General features: G+C 33.8%; 3 protein-coding genes across 4 annotated transcripts in view; 1 reads left to right on the top strand and 2 right to left on the bottom strand.

Annotated features, from left to right (window-relative positions):
- LOC145724339 (uncharacterized) overlaps positions 1-19,213 on the top strand; it is a 116,822-nt gene that overhangs the window by 86,439 nt on the left and 11,170 nt on the right. The gene's annotated exons all lie outside the window — the stretch shown is intronic.
- On the bottom strand, positions 1,361-12,377 carry VGAT (vesicular GABA transporter). The gene is made up of 6 exons (XM_081972511.1): positions 11,971-12,377; positions 8,755-8,928; positions 8,457-8,612; positions 8,257-8,402; positions 6,147-6,367; positions 1,361-6,095 (listed from the first exon to the last, which is right to left on the bottom strand). Exons 1-6 carry the CDS (start codon positions 12,100-12,102, stop codon positions 5,278-5,280), a joined length of 1,647 nt encoding a protein of 548 aa, XP_081828637.1. The 5' UTR covers positions 12,103-12,377; the 3' UTR covers positions 1,361-5,277.
- On the bottom strand, positions 12,516-19,202 carry LOC145724347 (peroxynitrite isomerase THAP4-like). Of its 2 annotated transcripts, none has more exons than XM_081972536.1 (5): positions 19,027-19,202; positions 18,765-18,974; positions 16,160-16,211; positions 12,664-12,779; positions 12,516-12,605 (listed from the first exon to the last, which is right to left on the bottom strand). In XM_081972536.1, the coding sequence occupies exons 1-5, from the start codon at positions 19,082-19,084 to the stop codon at positions 12,589-12,591; spliced, it is 453 nt and encodes a 150-aa protein (XP_081828662.1). In that variant the 5' UTR covers positions 19,085-19,202; the 3' UTR covers positions 12,516-12,588. The 2 variants fall into 2 exon arrangements, with proteins under 2 accessions (XP_081828662.1, XP_081828661.1); XM_081972535.1 differs by having other exon boundaries at positions 16,160-16,289; positions 19,027-19,190.

Here is a 19,213-nt window from a genome sequence, read left to right as displayed (position 1 = left end):
TCTAAAGTTTTATTTTCTGAAAGTTTCATATTTAGAATATGTTAGATGACAGGAAGGTTGGCGATCCAAATGGCTAACATGGTTCGGAATACTGCAGCTCTAAAGAAGTCTATTGATGAGCATCCACCCATTCCCTCTTCATTCTGAAAACTTAACACTGACTTGAATTCATCTTAGGCGAGGAACCTTAGAAACTGCACGGGGGCTCAAATCCATAGAGGAACTTGTCCATACCGCCAGGGACCGGAAGAGATTGATGTGGTCGCCAATATCCAGTGAATGGATTCGAAGAAGAAGAAAGAACATAAGAGACTGGACAAACCTCGACACCCATGCACTTTTCAGAGCCATCCAAGACCGAAACCGGATAAGGCACCTTAATAAGAAGAAGAATTTCCACTTGTATTTGTAGATATGGTCTCCAAGCCACAGAAGAATTCTGTTCTTGTAAAGGGAGTAAGTGAAATACCTGAAGAACGTCTAAAGTTATATTTTCTGAAAGTTTCATGTTTAGAATATGTTAGATGTGGAATTTTTCAGATAGAAAAGTCTAAGTTCTCCAATACTTTCTTCTTCTTAAATCGCCGTCTCCACAGAAAGGTTGGCGATCCAAATGGCTAACATATGGTTCTGGATACTGCAGCTCTGAAGATGCTATTCAGGCATGCCAGTTTCTCTACTTTGGTAGGAGTATTCTTTGCAGTACTTTTTCAATGGTGTTCTTAAACACTGCAGTTTCATCAAAACCATTCTAGAATCATTTACACAAAACGTTGATCATTTCTGTGAAAATCACAGGTTACACCAAAAAAGGAACACTGGACTGGACACATCGATGCGCAAGCACTTTTCAGAGTTGCACAAGACCGAAACCGGATAAGGCACCTTAATAAGAAGAATAATTTGAACTTGTATTTGTAGCTATGATCTCCAAGCCACAGAATTCTCTTCTTGTAAAGGGTGTAAGTGAAATTACTGAAGAACGTCTAAAGTTTCATGTTTAGAATATGTTAGATGTGAAATTTTGCAGATAGAAAAGTCCAAGCTCTCCAATACAGCATTCCCTCTTTCTTCTTCTTAAATCGCCGTCTCCACAGGAAGGTCCATATGGCTAACATGGTTGTGGATACTGGAGCTCTGAAGATGTCTTTTGAAGAGCATCCACCCATTCCATCTTTATTCTGAAAACTTAACACTGACTTCCATTTAAGCCATTGAAGCATGTTATAAGTCTCTCTACTTTGGTAGGAGTATTCTTTGCAGTACTTTTTCAATGGTGTTCTTAACCACTGCAGTTTCATCAAACGTTGATCATTTCTCTGAAAATCCCAGGTTACACCAAAAAAGCAAAACAGCAAAATTTTATAATTTCATCAATATATTTTCCATACATTTATTTCAGACACTATTACTTAATTGATTTCATAACTACACTATTATTGCATTATCATTATTTTTTTATTGTCACTGAATTGTTTTTATTTTTATTGTCGACAAATATATATATAAGTCAACTATTATTATTTGATGTTTAGTACAACGTACAACAATTCGTTAACAACTTTTGCTCAACTAGCTTCTAACACCTGCTTAATTATTACATTAGGTGGTAGTATAGAGTATTGTACACGTTTTAGGTGAATTTTTCAAAAATGCATCAGCAATACACACAAAAATAACACTGTAAATATGTGGTATTTTAATAAGCCTTATAATGTATAAATATACTGAGTGAATAATTGGAAGACATTTTTTTTCGTTACTGGAAGACATTAATTTTTCTTATACATGTGGATGTATGGCGGAAATCAAGGCAAAATGGGATAACGTAACAAATGATTATCTAATTTTACTTTGATTTTTGCCATATATAATTATATAAACTTTTGTATACATTTATTAACACTTTTCTAAGTGGTAGGGGAGAGGTTACCTAATTATGTATATACATTTTTCTAATTTAAAATAACACTGTATTGTAGAATAAATTTTCAATTTTTTCACAATTCTACTATAGTCGGTGAGTGGTTTTTACAACTATAGTATGATTACTTATACAAGGTAAACGGATTTTTGACTAAAACCAACATGCTAATCTTGTTTGTTTAGGTAAAATGAGTAAAACGTGGCGTAATCTAGGCCAATTAGCAATGTTTAATTGTTAATTCACTTTTTGCGCAATGTAGGTAAATTACAGGGCAATTCCTCCAGTTCGAACTCGACCTAACACTTTTCAAGTTTCGTAACGTTATAACTGTATTATAAATGATAATATCAAGGTTTTCAGTGAAACAAGTGCATTCATAACAGTATAACTTCGATAAAGTAATTTAATAATTTCGTATAATCATCTTCCTAATAGTGTTATAATTATAAAAATTCTCATACTATAAGGAAATTTATATTTTATTATTATCTTGTATTGTGCTCTCTTTATTTAATTATTAGACAGTTTTGCATCTAGCTGGAAACACAACCTTCACAGTGAAAGGGACTGACTAGATTAAAACTGAAGTTATGCATTTTTATGTTTTTGTAGATATGCAATTATTATACAGCGTGTTCAGTCAAAATATTTGATGGCGGTAGAATAATCGGTCAAAAAACGGTAGATAACGGTATATCAAAAAATTTACAATTTACATAAAGAAAACAAAATTCATTTTAAATTATTATACAGGATGATTTTTTAAAAGGATTACCAAACGTTTTAATCATTAATCAATCAATTCTACATCGGAAAATGGTGCTCATTTGCCTATATAACCCATATACTTAAAAAATACAGATTTTTATTTTTTCATCATTTATTTTCAAAGTTTTAACATTCGTGACAGATATCACGTGGTTTTGAAAGATAATTTAGCTAGGCAGTCACGTGACAACTATCATAAATCTCAGAAACACGTCTCGTTTCGAAAACTGTGATAATTTACTTTAATTCTAGGAAATTCTAGACAAATTTGTTTTTTAGAGGATAATTTAGCTAGGCTTAAGAAAATGACTGTTTTAAGCACATTTTTGGAATCCGCATTGTGTTTCCTATTCAATTACCTGGAAAAACACTACAAAATTTGGTACAGTCAGTTAAAAAAGCGGTGTCAAAATTTGAACTGTCAGAAACACAGTTGGAAAGGACAGTAACGGACAAAATCGCCTGTAAAACCCACTTGAAGTAAGAAAATTACTGTTTTATGTACTTTTTTGGAATCCTCATTAAATTTCCTATTCAATAACCTGAAAAAACACTAGAAAATTTGGTACAGTCAGTTAAAAAAGCGGTGTCAAAATTTGAACTGACAGAAACACAGTTTGATAGGACAGTAACGGACAAAATCGCCTGTAAAACCCACTTGAAGTAAGAAAATTACTGTTTTATGCGCATTTTTGGAATCCTCATTAAATTTCCTATTCAATAACCTGAAAAAAACACTACAAAATTTGGTACAGTCAGTTAAAAAAGCGGTGTCAAAATTTGAACTGACAGAAACACAGTTTGAAAGGACAGTAACGGACAAAATCGCTTGTAAAACCCACTTGAAGTAAGAAAATTACTGTTTTATGCACATTTTTGGAATCCTCATTAAATTTCCTATTCAATAACCTGAAAAAACACTACAAAATTTGGTACAGTCAGTTAAAAAAGCGGTGTCAAAATTTAAACTGTCAGAAACACAGTTTGAAAGGACAGTAACGGACAAAATCGCTTGTAAAACCCACTTAGAGTGAGAAAATTACTGTTTTATGCACATTTCTGGAATCCTCATTAAATTTCCTATTCAATAACCTGAAAAAACACTAGAAAATTTGGTACAGTCAGTTAAAAAAGCGGTGTCAAAATTTGAACTGTCAGAAACACAGTTTGAAAAGACAGTAACGGACAAAATCGCTTGTAAAACCCATTTGGAGTAAGAAAATCACTGTTTTTCGCACATTTTTGGAATCCTCATTAAATTTCCTATTCAATAACCTGTAAAAACACTACAGAATTTAGTACAGTCAGGTAAAAAAGCGCTGTCAAAATTTGAATTGTCAGAAACACAGTTTGAAAAAAAACTACAAAAAACAAAGGTCAACTTTCAACAAACGCCCCCTAACGGCCAAACAGGGCAGCTTAACCGTGCTCGCTCATCGTCACGTGATAGCCCCATTCATTAGCTTTCTTTTGTTATACGATGTACATATACAGAATGTTTCAAATAAGCAAGTTATAAAAGATTTTTGGAAAAAGTGCACAAAAATTTAGTTTTGTGCACAAAGTAGAAATTTTTGGGCTTACTATACTAACGCGGCCACATTGGATTTGGGTCGATCAAAGTGACCTTTTTAATTAATTTCAACCTGAGGAACATGAATCTGACGTTCGTTTTGCTCTAACTGGCACTGTTTCGGAGATAACCTTGAAAGTATGTCAATTTTGACAGTTTTCAGTGCGTGCCACATTTAAAAAGTAACATTTTGAAAAATGACACTTTACGTCATTTTTGTATCATTAACCTGAAAGAATTTAGGCCGTAAAAGTAAATTTTAAAATATCAGACAAACAAATTTCAGAGGAGATATTTAGCAAAAACTACAAAAAACAAAGGTCAACTTTGACACCCCCTAGCGACCAAACGGCGCAACTTAGCCGTATTCACTCAACGTCACGTGATAGTTACATTAATTAGCTTTCTTTTGTTATACGGTGTGTATGTACAGAATATTTCAAATAAACGAGTTATTTACGATTTTTGAGATAGATTCCAAAGATCAAACAAAAATTTGGGATACCCTGTATTTTGATGGATTATCTAGGAATAAAGTAGACACAAATATCTACAAGATTCATATTAAGGCATTTTTTGATAAAATGAAAAATAGAGGAGTTACAGGAATGTTGAAAATTCAAAAAATCACCCTGTATACTATTATCACTGTATAACAGTAAAATTATATTTATGCATCTACAAACCTTGTATATTATGTATACGTACTATATTACTATTAAAATGGAAGACATTATGTTTCTTTGGAAGACATCAACAATCGTTTCTTACCATGTTATAAATAGTGTAGTGATATTCTTAAATTAGTGACTAACAAAAATTATAAAATAACAATAACGAAGAGATTGTAAAGAGTTAATAAACAATCAAGGAGTAAAAATATCACATTTTCAATGTTGGTAAATTTTCAGGCCTGGGAAAAACGCCCAAATAACGAAATATACAGAGTGAAAGTAGTTTCATGTTCAATGAGAGAAAAAAAAATTAACGAGAGTAATTTTGTAGTGATTTAAAATGGAAGTCCAATAGAAAACGCATCAATTAGAGCTCTACCCGAATCAAAAATCCCAATAACCCCAAAAATACAACCTAAATAAATGATAAAATAGTCGAAAATTATAGTTTTCCGGTCTATGCTGTTGCCTTTCAACTTTATATGGAAATAAGCGGGCCAGATAAAGCTGAGCATGGTGCCCGTAAAACTTCCTATAAAACCCATCAAAATTTGAAAGTGTGGTATAAAGCAAGCCATTAGAATCGTGAACAAAATAATGCTAAGTCGCCAGGCCAGACCCCACACTTTAATATCCCCATTTTGGTCCCAAATAGTCGGGAACCTAGATTTGGGTTTCCCTTTAAAGAACGACCTTTCCAACAACTCACAAGCCGCGTAAAACGGTAAAGGATAACTGAGTAAAGCCTTGATGACTAAACAGGTATTGACCAAACCTTTAAAAGCTGGAGAATGCAAGTTGTTGGTGATTACTTGTTGGGTGTCATTTTGAAAAGTTAGGAAACAAATATACCCGAACACTGCTTTAAACACCGCAGCCCAAACATGGCTCCAGTCGAGCATCCACTCAAATTTTGAGGGGTCCACCATGTTACCTTCCAAAGTGGGGAGAAAAATTTGTGAGGTGTAGGAGAAAACAATGACTCCTAAACTGATAGGGAAGTTCTTCAAGTCTAGGGACCATTTCACGTTCCCCCAGCCCCATTCTCCTATATAGAGCAGACAGTATCCTATAATGATCACGTTGATGAAGATGTGGGCCATGGTGCACCAGAAGGAGAGTAACGAAACCCCTTTCAGGGACTTCAAAAAACCTACACCAATTCAGTTTAAATAGTTCAGTGAATTTGAATTTAACATTTTACCTAATGGAAGCAAGAAAATCCCAATTAACATCATCCAGGATCTAGTGTCGATTGCTCCTTCGGGGAATGTTCCAATCATGAGGTCTCCACACACCACAACGTACAGTATGCAGGTCATTAGAAGTTCAATTATTTGAGCGATGCTTACTATTTTCGCACCGTAATTTTTGCCGAAACATTCTTTGGCGATGGCCACATATGAGTCTCTCACTCTGACCCTCCTGAAAAACAGTTTAGACTTTAGTATACAGTGCAGATTATATATCACAGCAGTGAAAAATGTGTTTTTTAACCTCCAAAAATGTCGAGGAAAGAAAGAAATTTTAACACTTTAACACAAACTTCCAAACTCGGGGATGGGAGGGAAAGACGGGGTCCCAGGACTCATTAGGGAGACCGCCTGGGACTTTGGGTGGCGAGTGGAAGAGTGAGTAGAATTTTCGAAGGAGAATGTCCACAGGGCTCCACTCCTGGACCAACTCCGTGGCTGGTGGGCATGAACTGGTTGGAAGAGAAGATGGAAGGGGTTGACCACCAGGTGGTTCTGGTGGCTGAAATGTCTGTCAAGAAGATTGAGGAGAAATGCCAGGAAAGTTGGGAAGTGTGTAGAGAGTGGGAAAGGAAAGAGAGAATAAGATATGAGGGTGAGAATGGGAGAAGTGAGAATCCAGTGTGATGAGAGTGTTTGTGGAGCATGCGAGAAGAGTGAGAGCGCAAGTGGGAGAGGTAGCTAGCAAGCTAACGGGGTTGTGTAAGAACAAGGTGAATAAGGGAAAAGTCAAGTCAAGATGATTATCGAGTGAGGATATCGGTTGCTCTATATGGAGGCGAGATTTGGGGGTCAAGGGAAAAGAAAATCGTAACAAGGAAGGGATTGAATGGAAAAAGAAGGAAGAGAGAGTGTCAACAGGCTATGTCAGCGTTAAGGAGGGACTGACGAGGATATCAGTGGGGAGCGACAAGAGTGGATGGGACCTCGGCATTGAGTGGGTTGAAAGGGGCAACGAAGGAGGACAATAGATGAGATCCTCAAAGATTGTGACCTCTAGGATCGCAAGAGGGTCAAGAAGAGGTGTGGGCGACGAAGAAGTAGCAGAGGAAGAGTGGCATAATTCGTAAAAGGGTATATGGGCTATGTAAGGAGGTTAGCAAATATGTTGCCCTTTAGGGGACACAACTCTTCACGCACTCCACTCTACTGTCTACCAGTCCTTAGTAACATCTAACCACCGGAAATACGAAGACGTAATATACTGATAAAGGAGGTTTAAAGATCTCCAACAACCCTGCCCTTCCTATCCACCAAGACTTGATTGAATTTGGAAGACTCAAATCAAGAAATCCTCCTGACTGCGCAACAACTCCTAAGGCAAGGCTACAATGGTACTGAAACTTGACATACGAACTGGAGAAGCAAAGTAAATCCCAGATTTTACCATCCACTTAAAACTCCAAACCCCCCAGCGGGCTTCCATCTACCAAGGAACATGAGACCCTACCCTAGATGGGACTGCGGTTCTCAAGAAAAGACTTTCTGACTTTCTGTGGAAAGACTACGAAACCTGAGTGGGGAATTATGATGCTCAATATCTATTTTAGCCCATGCTATGTTTGTCTTGATGTCATTGATGAACTTCTTTATTTAATAAACTCTTCATGGGACACGGCAACCTAGAAGAGAATTTGGTTAAGTTTAAGCTGGCGAGAGGGAGGGGTGAGTGAAAGTGTGGTGGAGGTGTTGAGTCGAGTGAGCATGTGATTGATGTCTGCGAGAGGAATGATAGGGTGCAAACGAAGATGCGGGTAAAAGAGATTATTTGGACTTCTGTTCAGCTGGGACGGGTGGGTAAAATGGATGAGGGTTATAAGGGAAGAGCAGTAAGGCCCACCAGATCTGAGGAGGAAGTCTTGTAAGGAGGAAAACTAGAATTCAAGATTATTTGTTGTAAATATAAGCAAGAGGGCATAGGCTAAGTATGAGAATGTAATAGTTAAGTTTGGGCATTGTATTTTTGTGTCATGTGACCAGGAAAATGTCATCTCTAACTTATTAAAATAATAAATTATAAAATTTCTTTAAATTGCCACAAGCTGTATATGATATTCATACCTGCCGGTTTGTAGATCTATTTCGTATAGACAATCGACCAGTATTTTCCCAGTATAACAACAGATTTGGGCGACCAAAATCATGGCGGCAATTGCCCAGTAACCACCAATTTCTACGGCAAAGGGCAGGGACACGATAAACATCCCCTATAAATTGATACTTGCACTGTTGCCAAAGTTGAACAAAATTGGTATATTAACCTGAATAGCGTTTGTCACATTCCACGCCGCTTGATATTCGTTGATTTTTACGTCGCTTTTGCCTTCTACAAAATCGCTACCCTCCGAAAAATCGGCTGATGACATGCGGCTGTGTTGTTTCGCTACACTTTCTTGAAAATTGTTAAACTGGCTTTCCTTTAAAAAAAAACATATTTATGATAAAAAGAAATTTCATCAAAATCGTTTGTGGTTGAGTCTAATAGGGTCAAATCGAGAGATCTTGCAGGTCATTTGCAATTCCTTATTCTTGCTTGATTTTTTTTTTGTATTTATTTACCTGTTGTAATCCCTTTGTGTCTGCTGACTCGAATGATTGTTGAAGAAACGGGTTGCTAGGATTTGATGACTCGAAGGGATTGTTTCCGGTGTGCATGGACGACATTTCGTGATCCTCATTCATGGTCCCACCGTGCGTCACGTGATTTTGAGTGGGAACTTGGGCGAAATGAACCTAGAACGAGTTTGAAAACCACAATTACTAAATTTCATATTTTTAAGTTTTACAGTTGTTGTAATTATAAAACCACAAAAGTTTTATTTTTGTTTTTTTTTTCTCTGTTACTTTTACAGTTTTTAAGATCTTGATCTAAAATTTGATGAATATAGGTATATACAGGGTGGTTTTAAATGGCGTAATAATTCACCATTTGATAGCCCATCAAATACAAGTTCCCATGCATTATGTCATTTTGCTGAAATATGCTTCCTAAGGAAAATACAGTTCTTCTCGGAAATTAATACTCATTATATGATGTTAATGATGTTTGTCAAAACTGTGCAGTTGCGGAGATACAGGAAGAAGGTTTTCATTTTTCTTTCCTACGTCACTGGATATTTTTTAAAATGCACAGTTTCTTTTAATTATCTTCTTTAATTTGAAAACGGAGAGTATCTTATAAAATTCTGATTTGAAACTTTGTTTACAATATAATTAAGTTCAAAAGCCCAAAACCGAGTTTTCACAGTTTTCAGACAAATTGAAAGACTTTAGTCTTTCACGAACGGAAACTGAAAAAAATTCTTGACAGGCTTAAAAACTGTCTTTGTAGTTAGTCGTCATATTGTAGACTTAAAAAACTACTTTTTCTAGTATTTCTGACTACAAATTCACACAATTGAACCTTGAAAGTTGACGGACATCAAAAAGTGACTCTTATCAGTAGCTCAAAATTTGTATTTGAAATAAATTTTCATAATTTAAGGCAAATTTTAGTAGTTTAGTCTTGAAAATAGTCTTAACTACAAGATATTGACAGGTTCATGAAAATTGACTTAAAGACTAACTTTTCAAGTTTTTTTGCTTTCCTTTTCATTTTCTTAGAACATTGGACAATTTTCATTGCCTTAAAACTGTTTTCAGCTTGGAAAATTTAATTCAAGACAATCTTTACCAAGTTTTTCAAATAGCAGACTTAAAAAGCAATTTTTACATTCCCCATAAGCTTAAAAATGTCATTTCAAGCTTTGTCACTATTAAGTTAAGTTCTAGGCAACTCTATACTAAAAATTCGAGCATTTTTTAAAAATCTAGACTGTGTTGAGTGCTTTAAGACTGTTTGCAGCCTGAAAAATATAGTTTCCAGAATATCTTTACAAAATTGTTGACTTATCAGGCCTGAAAGCTAGCTTGTACACTGTCCATAGTCTTAAAACGGCATATTACTAGTAATTGCATTCATCGGTGTAAAAAATCGGAAATTCGAACTGTTTTTAGTGCTTTAAGACTGAATAATCGTGTTTAAGACTATTAATTTATAATAGTAAAAGTCAAGTTTCAGACTCTTCAGTAATGAAAGTAAAAACCAACCCAACCCAACTTAAAAATTGTCTTGGAAACGGTAAAAATTAAGAAGAAGCTTAAAACTTGTATTTGTATCCAGTTTTCATAGTTTTCAGACTAAAAGTCTTGAAAATTGCCTTTGAAACCTTCAAAATTGACTTAAGAACCTTAAAAATAATACTTGTAATCAGTTTTCATGCTTTTCAGACAAATTGACAGACTTTAGTCTTGAAAATTGACGGAAACAGAAAAAAGTTGACTTGAAAGGCTTAAAAACTGTCTTTGTAGTCAGTCGTTATAGCGTAGACATGACAAAACTACTTTTTCTAGTATTTTTGACTACAAATTCACACATTTAAACCTTGAAAGTTGATGGATATCAAAAAGTGACTCTCATCAGTAGCTCAAAATTTGCATTTGAAATAAATTCTCATAATTTAAGGCAAATTTTAGTAGTTTAGTCTTGAAAATAGTCTTAAATAAAGGATATTGACAGGTTCATGAAAATTGACTTAAAAACTAACTTTTCAAGTTTTTTTGCTTTCCTTTTCATTTTCTTAGAACATTGGACAATTTTCATTGCTTTAAAACTGCTTTCAGCTTGGAAAATTTAATTCAAGACAATCTTTACCAAGTTTTTCAAATAGCAGACTTAAAAAACAATTTTTACATTCCCCATAGGCTGTAAAGTAGTAACAAAAATGTAATTTCAAGCTTTGTCACTATCAATTTGAGTTCTAGCCAATTCAGTACTAAAAATTCGAGAACCCTTAAAAAATCTCGACTGTTTTGAGTGCTTTAAGACCTGAAAAATAGAGTTTTCAGACTATTTTCACAAAATTTTTGACTTATCAGGCCTGAAAGCTAGCTTGTACACTGTCCTTATATATATATAGTCTTAAAATGTCATATTACTATTAATTGACTTCTGCATTCATCGGTGTAAAAAATTGGAGTATTTCTAAGAAATTCGGTTTTCAGACTCTTCAATAATGAAAGTAAAAAATGTTGTCACTAAACTCTACAATATTAGTCTTGAAAACCAATTTTTAAAAATGAATTAGTCTAAAAATGTAATTTGGACTGTTTCCAGTGTTTAATAGAATTTTAGACTTGTTTCACCAATTGAAAATCGATTTTTGGACTCTCATTAGTCTTAGTAAAGTCATTTTTAGCTTTAAAAGAACTTTTAGTAGTAAAAAATAAGTTTTATGCGCAACAGTGTTTGTCTTGATTTCCGGACTGTTTTTATTGTTTGAAATCTAGTTCCAAACAAATTTTTAAACTATTCCAAGTAGTAAATAACAAGTTTTAGACTCTCACAAGTATTAAAATATTTAGTTTGACGACAGTTATAGCAAAAACCGATTTTTTAAACTGAAATTTGTAGGACTTTTTGATGGGTTATCAAATGGTGATTTATTGACACTTAAAACTGGACAACCCTGTAGTTATCGTATAAGTTTGCGATTAAAGAAAATTAAATAATATTTCGACAAAAGCTCTAAATTGAACAAGAAATTGCAAAAAAATATCTCAAAAATAAGTTTTTCATTTTGATTAAAAATGTGTTAGTGGGATAAAAAGGAGGTGTTTCTATTTGAAAATTGAAAGTTGTAACCTATTTTTTGACTACCTTGTATACAGAAATTTCACGTCAAAATTAGGCTACACAAGTTGAAATTTTAGTAAAACAAGTTAAAGTGATCTTACCCTTTCGCCTTGGCCTGAACGGTGTCCATGTTCATCCGAATGTCCGGAAGGAAAAACTTGCCTTTTCAATTGATTGGCCACATTACCCACGGCTTTCAAGTCGGGCAACTTGAATCCACCCAATTTATTCATAATTGACGAAAATTTGAGGACAAAAACTATTTCCGCATTCACTACACGCTAACCAGTTGTGGCATATGAAAAATCGATATGTACGTATTGTCAGATTCAGAAATCAAGGCAATTGAATTTACTGGTAAACTGGCTCGGACTTTAAAACAAAAAAACACTAAATTGCCAAAACTACGAACAAAAGTCCCGTCCGGAAAACTGGGAAATCTTAATTTTGTGCGGAAAATGATACGGAGGAAATATAGGGCAAACTGGAGGTGCACAGCACGCTTGTGCCGGAAAACGGAGATGAAATAGAAAAGAGCGTATTGATTTTTAAAGATGCTGTCAAATGCCCTTATTAGAGGTCCCATATTGAAGTCTTTGTTACTACTAAAACTGTTGTTTCAAAATCTCTAGTAAAAATGCTACACTTAAATGAAAAAACAATGTTTATTAACTTATACACACTTTTACTGCCTATAGTATACTTTCATTTACAACAGGTTACAAGGTTTCACTAACTGAAAAATTTTAAATTAAAAAATAAAATAAAAACAGGAATAACGAAAGAATTAATACCTTCAATATCTCTCAAATCAGATTCCTTTGTAAAAACCGCTTCCACGTGTTTAGACAATGGAGTTTGCGGAGTTTCCACTAAGAGCGTGTATTCCAGTTCTCCTTTTTCATTTAACCTATATACAGGGTGTTTTAATTTTTATTTGCTATACAAACCAATATCCTATAAACTTTCATTTTTCAAAATTAATTCAATAATTTGACATTTCTTTAGGAACTGTATAGATCAAAGACTTTTACTAACTTTTACCTAACCAGTGTTGTGCCGGTATGTTTTTCAAAATTGTACAAATAATACTAATGAAATTTTCCTAAAAAACGTTTTCTAAAGAATATACAGTCCTACAAATTTCTGTATAAAAAATCGTTTTTGTACTATAACTCTCAGACCGTTAAAGCAATTTTGTTCTAATACTTGTTATAAGTGATGTGAATGACGTTTGTCAAAATAACAGGATTTTTAAACAAATTTTTGTCAAACTGAAAAAAAACTCAACAAATTTGAATTCTCCCTGAAGACTTGTGAGAGTTCAAATTTGTATTGCACAGTCTAAAAACTTGTTATTTATTACTACTAGGAATAGTCTTATAATTGTTTTTTTTTAGACTGCAATCCATGGTCAAGTGTCTGAAACTAGATTTCAAGAATTAAAATCAGTCCGGAAATTTGTCTTGATTTCCGGACTGTTTTTAGATTGGATGTACTGTAACTAGATTGTTGCGCATCATTTTTTACTACTAAAGTTGACTTGCTAGAAATTACTTTACTAAGAATAAAGAGAGTCCAAAAATCTTGGTGTCAAAATTTTTTACTTTCATTACTGAAGAGTCTGAAACTTGACTTTGACTATTAGAAATAGACAAACTTAAAACAGTCCGAATTTCTGAGAAATGCTCCAATTTTTTGCACCGATGAGTGTAGAAGTCAATTTAATAGTGAAGAAGCTTGAAATGATACTTTCAAGACTATGGACAGTGTACAAACTGGCGTTCAAGCTTGATAAGTCAAGAACTTTGTGAAAATAGTCTTGAAACTCGATTTTTCAGGCTAAAACAGCCTTGAAGCAGTAAAAACAGTCTAGATTTTTAGGAAATGCTTGAATTTTTTGCACTAAGGTGTCTAGAAGTCAATTTAATAGTGACAAAGCTTGAAATGACATTTTAAAGCCTATGGAGAATGTAAAAATTGTTTTTAAGTCTGCTATGTCAACAACTTGGTGTTTAGATGTCTTGAAACTCGGTTTTCAAGCTGAAAGCAGTTTTAAAGCACTGAAAATAGAACAGAATTAAAATAAAATAAAAAGCAAAGTAAAAAGAACTTGAAAAGTTAGTTTTCAAGTAATTCAAAATTTTTATGAAATTAATGTCAATATCATGTATTTAAGACTAAAATATTGAAATTTGTGTTCAAGTTATGAAAACTTACTTCAAATGCAAATTTTAAGCTTCTGATGTCACATTTCATTAGTTCAGAGTCTCTTTTTGGTGTCCAAGTCAATTTTAAAAGTTTAAATGTTTGAATTTATAGTCAAAAATTCTAGAAAAAGTAGTTTTTAATGTCTACAAGTCAATTTTCAATACTAAAGTCTTTCAAATTTGTCTTCCAAAAACTTTTAAAACGCGCTAAAGGCTTCCAAATAATCTTCAACTAGTGTAGAAGCTCTCAACAAATTTAAAAGCAGTCTAAAAGCTTCCGTATGTTTCTAAAGCAGTTTAAAAGCTTCCATAAGTTTCTAGAACCGTCAATAAGTTTTCAAATGCTTTTAAAGCAGTCTAGAACCTTCACTGCTTTTTAAACTCTCTAGAAATCTTTCAAATGCTCCTAAAGTAGTCTAAAAATATTTTAAAATACTACAGAAATAAAAGCAGTCTAAAAGTTTCTGTATGCTTTTAGAGCAGTTTAAAAGGTTCCAAAACAGTCTACAAGGTTTCAAATTCCCTAAAAGGATTCCAAAACTTTCAATGCTCCTAAAGTAATCTAAAAAGAATTCCAAATGCTCTTCATCTAGTCAAGAAGCTTCCAAAAAACTTCAAAACAGTCTAAATTTTCCAAAAAATTCTAGAATCGTGTAAGAGTTTCCAAATGCCTCTAAAGCATTCACTGCACCAAAAAAATTTTGAAAGTTTCCAAGAAAGTCTAAAATCTTTCGTATGCTTCAACTCAAAAAATGTAAAATTTTGCATCTCTGAAAGAGTATTGTGCTTTTTTTTTATTTTTTTTGCTTTTTTGTGGAAAATAATTTTGTTTTTAAGCTCTTTTTTCACGATTTTAGTGCTTTTTAATCGGGACTCTAGATATCACACAATCATTTGATTTATTATAAGTATTTCAAATGGTTATGAGAAACTTAAATATTTTTTGGAAAAAGTAACACGCTGATGTATGTTGTAAACAATCATCGGATATGTACCTAATGATTTATATGTATAGGGTGTCCCCAAATTCATCATTTTACCTTGACTGGTCATACAATATGTCACTATTCAGCTGATTTGAAAAATATAACACGGTTTTACTGAAAATCCCATCATTATCCAAAATAATCGATAAATTCACGTCAAACCCCATTTTACTATTGATTCTAGGATAATACTACCACACTCAATTTTTTTTTTCTAGTTTTCAAGTAGTCAATCCATTCAGGATTGGATGGTACACTACATTTTAGAGATGGCTTCACAAAAAAAATCCAAAAGTTGAAATCAGAGGCTTTTCAGTGCAATTATTCAATTTATCCACGCCTTTTGAGAATTACAAGAAAAGTGTGATTTTTGCCAAAAAATATAATTCCCCGAATTTACTCCATACATTATGGACACAGTGTATAGCTGAAAACGCTATTTTCAACATTGCCATCGATCAGTAATAAAGCTCCTTATTATAATGTTATAATAATATAATAGTATATTCTATATTAAGAGCGGAAAGTATATATTTGCCGCTTGCACATGAAATTTGCAGCTTGAGGCGAAGCCGAACGCTGCAATCATGTAAAAGCGGCAAAAGTACTTATTTGGCTCGAAATATAGACGATATTTTTTCGACGACTGCTGTGGGGTGGATTAGAAGGACAACTCGCATCATTTTCGTCGCTCGAACTCATTGTCACCGATAAATCACTTTGACGGAATGTGGTTATTTCAAACAGGTATGTCAAGCGTTGTTATGGAAACGCCGAAAAAAGTTGGTGAGTAGATTGTTAGTAGAAAGCGAAAACGCTCTAGAGCAGAAAATCTCTCTTTCTGCTCGCGCGCGGCAAATAACCCCTTTCTGCTTCTAAATGGAAGCGTACATGAGGTACTTTCAAAGTAAGTCGTCGAAAAATACTATTATACTAGAATATTAAAATACTAATATTTATTACTGTTCCAACCAGGTGTAGTTGGTAAATCGATCAGAAATGGAAATATTGGAAACATTTGATGTGTACCTAATTTGCTGATCCGTTAGAAATTGATATTTTATTGATTTATTGATCTGTTAACCTAAACTTACCGATAACTTCGATGAATGGCAAGAATGGTCTGCTTGGCAAACTTCATGATTCCTATGCAAACGGACGTTAAATTAACAGTTTGCCCTTCTACATAGCCCTCTTCTAAGGTTGATACCCCAAAATTCATAGCTGCAATTTGTGTATGTATAGTCATTTGCCTAGACATTTAGTAATTTGCTTTAGAAATACCATTAAAAAAATTTCAATATTTTGATATTTTTGTTTAGGCACTCTTTACCATTTGCTCAGCTTCACCATTATTTGACAAAAAGCAGTTTTTAGTTTTACAGATCTAAATACAAACATACAGACATGTCCATCCAAGGATTGGTAAATGAATGTAGAAAATAAGTTTTAGTCCTTTTGCAACACTTCTAAACATTTTTTAAAATTTTTAGACCTTCTGCAATATTTCTAGGCCTTTTTCAACATTTCTAGACATTTTTAATGAAACTGCATGCTTTTGCAACATGATGTTTCTATCCTCTATGAGTGTCTGATCCAGAATGGGCGGCTGAAACCTAACTTGCCAACCCGCCTGGCGTTTAAATGCTAAAACCGTTCCAAATAAATCATGTCGTACAACTTTATTACCCCAGGCAAGTAGAGCGACTAGCTCAGAATCTTGCACTGATCTTTGATCAGTCTGCCTCTGAATTCTGGGGGAGGCAAAAAAACATAGCCAGCACATACTTTCAATGACTAAAAGACAATGGCAATTACCCACAAATTTGCCAATAAACTACAAACCACCCAACGAGCAATGCAGAGGGCTATGATATAGGAATCACTCTAAGGAATAGAATCCGCAACGAGGAAATTCGTAGAACTAAAGTGACAGATGTTCTGAGGCTTGTGGCACAACTGAAATGGAGACGGGCTGGTCATGTGGCAAGGCAGGACGCCCCAGGTGGGCACATAGGATACTAGTTTGGCGCCCAAGAGAGACCAAACGGAGCATTGGTAGGCCCCAGAGACGATATTCAGAATGTTGCAGGAAGGAATTGGACCCGGACTGCTAGAAATAGAAAGGCGTGGAGGGATTTGGAAGAAGCCTACTAATCCAGGAGTGGATAAATACGGGCTGAGAAGAAGAAGAGAGTAGAAAAACAGTCTAGATTTTTAAGAAATGCTCGAATTTTTAGTACTTTTGTCTAGAAGTCAATTTAATAGTGACAAAGCTTGAAATTACATTTTTAACCCTATGGAGAATATGTAAAAATTGTTTTTTTAGTCGGCTGTTTCAAAAACTTGGTAAGGATTAAATTTTCCATGCTCAAAGCAGTTTTAAAGCAATAAAAATTGTCCAAAGTTCTAAGAAAATGAAAATCAAAGCAAAAAAAACTGGAAAAGTTAGTCTTCAAGTCAATTTTCATGAACCAATGTCAATATATTCTGTATTTAAGACTAAACTATTAAAATTTGCCCTTAAAACTTACTTCAAATGCAAATTTTAAGCTTCTGATGTCACTTTTCATTGGTTGAGAGTCACTTTTTGATGTCCAAGTCAAAGGTTTTAAATGTGTGAATTTGTAGTCAAAAAACTTGGTTTTTCATGTCTATACTAGGACGACTGACTACAAAGACAGTTTTTAAGCCTTTCATGTCAATTTTCAAGATAAAAGTCTTTCAATTTGTCTGAAAACTACGAAAACTGGTTACAAAGACCATTTTTAAGATTCTTAAGTCAATTTTCAAGACAAGTCTTTCAATTTCTCTGAAAACTGACTACAAACACAAGTTTTAAGCTTCTTAAGTCAATTTTCACCGTTTCCAATACAATTTTTAAGTTGTGTTGGATTGGTTTTGGGCCTTTGAACGTAATAACATCAATTATCTCGTAAACGAAGTTTCAAATCAGAATTCTATAAGATACTTTCTGTTTTCAAATTGAACAAGATTGAGACCCTGTATTTTCTAAATGTTGAAACGTTTGATTGTTAAAACGCTTTTTAGGCCTTTACTTGCGTGTTAGCAATTTTGTAAAATGCAAGCAAAACCGGTCATGAAAATTTAAATAAAAAATATCGTAACTTTTGAAGATTTTGGTAGGTTTTTGCATTTTACTATTAACTACTTTTGGGTCATTTAAACCCTTCATATAACAAACTATTGTTATTTTTAGACTTAAAATACGCGGTTTAAGTTTGCCAATTAAAACATGACACACCCTTTATAAATGAGAATTGTATAGCGTCTGCAATTTCATGGATCCTAAGAAAATTATCTTTGTGATATATTTCTATTCAGAAGTGAACATACTGGTCCTAAATCTATACTAAGAAATGGTGAGCTGACTGTAGCATTTATGGTACAGGCAAATTGTAGGTGCCTAGACAAATAGGGCACATTTTATCTGTTTTATTTGCCTGGACACTTATTATTTACTAAATGCCCAGACACATGCATAAAATTGCTTTATGTCTACAACATAAACATTTTACTAGAGTAGTGATTTTTATGCTGTTGTAGTCAGTTTTCAACAGATTTAAAAGTAGAAAAAAGAAATAAAAAAAATCTTAAAGAACACAAAAAACTGAAATTGTGAATATATGATGGTCTAGTTACAAAACTGAAAAACAAAGTTATTGGCAAAAAAGTCACCTGTAAGAAGAGCAAGAGTGCAGTAATCATCATCAACCTTTAGGAAACCTTTCTCTAAATGCATAAGGTTGCCACTTTTAGGATTTTTGGTAACTGAACTGTAATTAAGTAAAGGTTGCCCTTCAGACTGAAATTCAAGCTCTTCCCTGAATTTTACAGCTTCACACATTGTTGGGTAGTGGGCTTCTGCTGATTTGCTATTCCATTTGCCTACAAACATCAGAAGTGACAGCAATTTCAATTTGTCAAGCTTCTAATATACCTATAATCCAATGAAGATTTCTGAGCACAGGATGTACTATAGTTTTTTTGCTTGCCATTTTTTATGTAGTAAATATTTAATCATACATACTGGAATTTAGGTTTAAAGAGTATACTATAAGTGGCAGTTTGTGTCTATTATGCCAACTATGTAATGTTTAGGTTAACACTATCAATCAATTAAATAC

The sequence above is a fragment of the Ips typographus genome, linkage group LG2 (genome assembly GCF_016097725.1).
Source record: "Ips typographus isolate SLU linkage group LG2, UJ_Ityp_2.0, whole genome shotgun sequence".
Taxonomy (NCBI): Eukaryota; Metazoa; Arthropoda; class Insecta; order Coleoptera; family Curculionidae; genus Ips; species Ips typographus.
This window is presented reverse-complemented; position numbering and strand designations above follow the sequence as displayed.

Bases quoted from the DNA above. Each gene is read 5' to 3' on its own strand.
- VGAT (XM_081972511.1), bottom strand. From the start codon at position 12,102: ATGAATAAATTGGGTGGATTCAAGTTGCCCGACTTGAAAGCCGTGGGT. The intron at 8,613-8,754 runs GTAAATAAATAC...TTTTTTTTAAAG, and splicing joins ACACAAAGGGATTACAACAG to GAAAGCCAGTTTAACAATTT. The intron at 6,096-6,146 runs GTAAAATGTTAA...GAATTGGTGTAG, and splicing joins GATTTTCTTGCTTCCATTAG to GTTTTTTGAAGTCCCTGAAA.
- LOC145724347 (XM_081972535.1), bottom strand. From the start codon at position 19,084: ATGGCAAGCAAAAAAACTATAGTACATCCTGTGCTCAGAAATCTTCAT. The intron at 16,290-18,764 runs GTGACTTTTTTG...CACAAATTGCAG, and splicing joins CACTCTTGCTCTTCTTACAG to CTATGAATTTTGGGGTATCA. The intron at 12,780-16,159 runs GTAAGTTTAGGT...CCCTGTATATAG, and splicing joins GCCATTCATCGAAGTTATCG to GTTAAATGAAAAAGGAGAAC.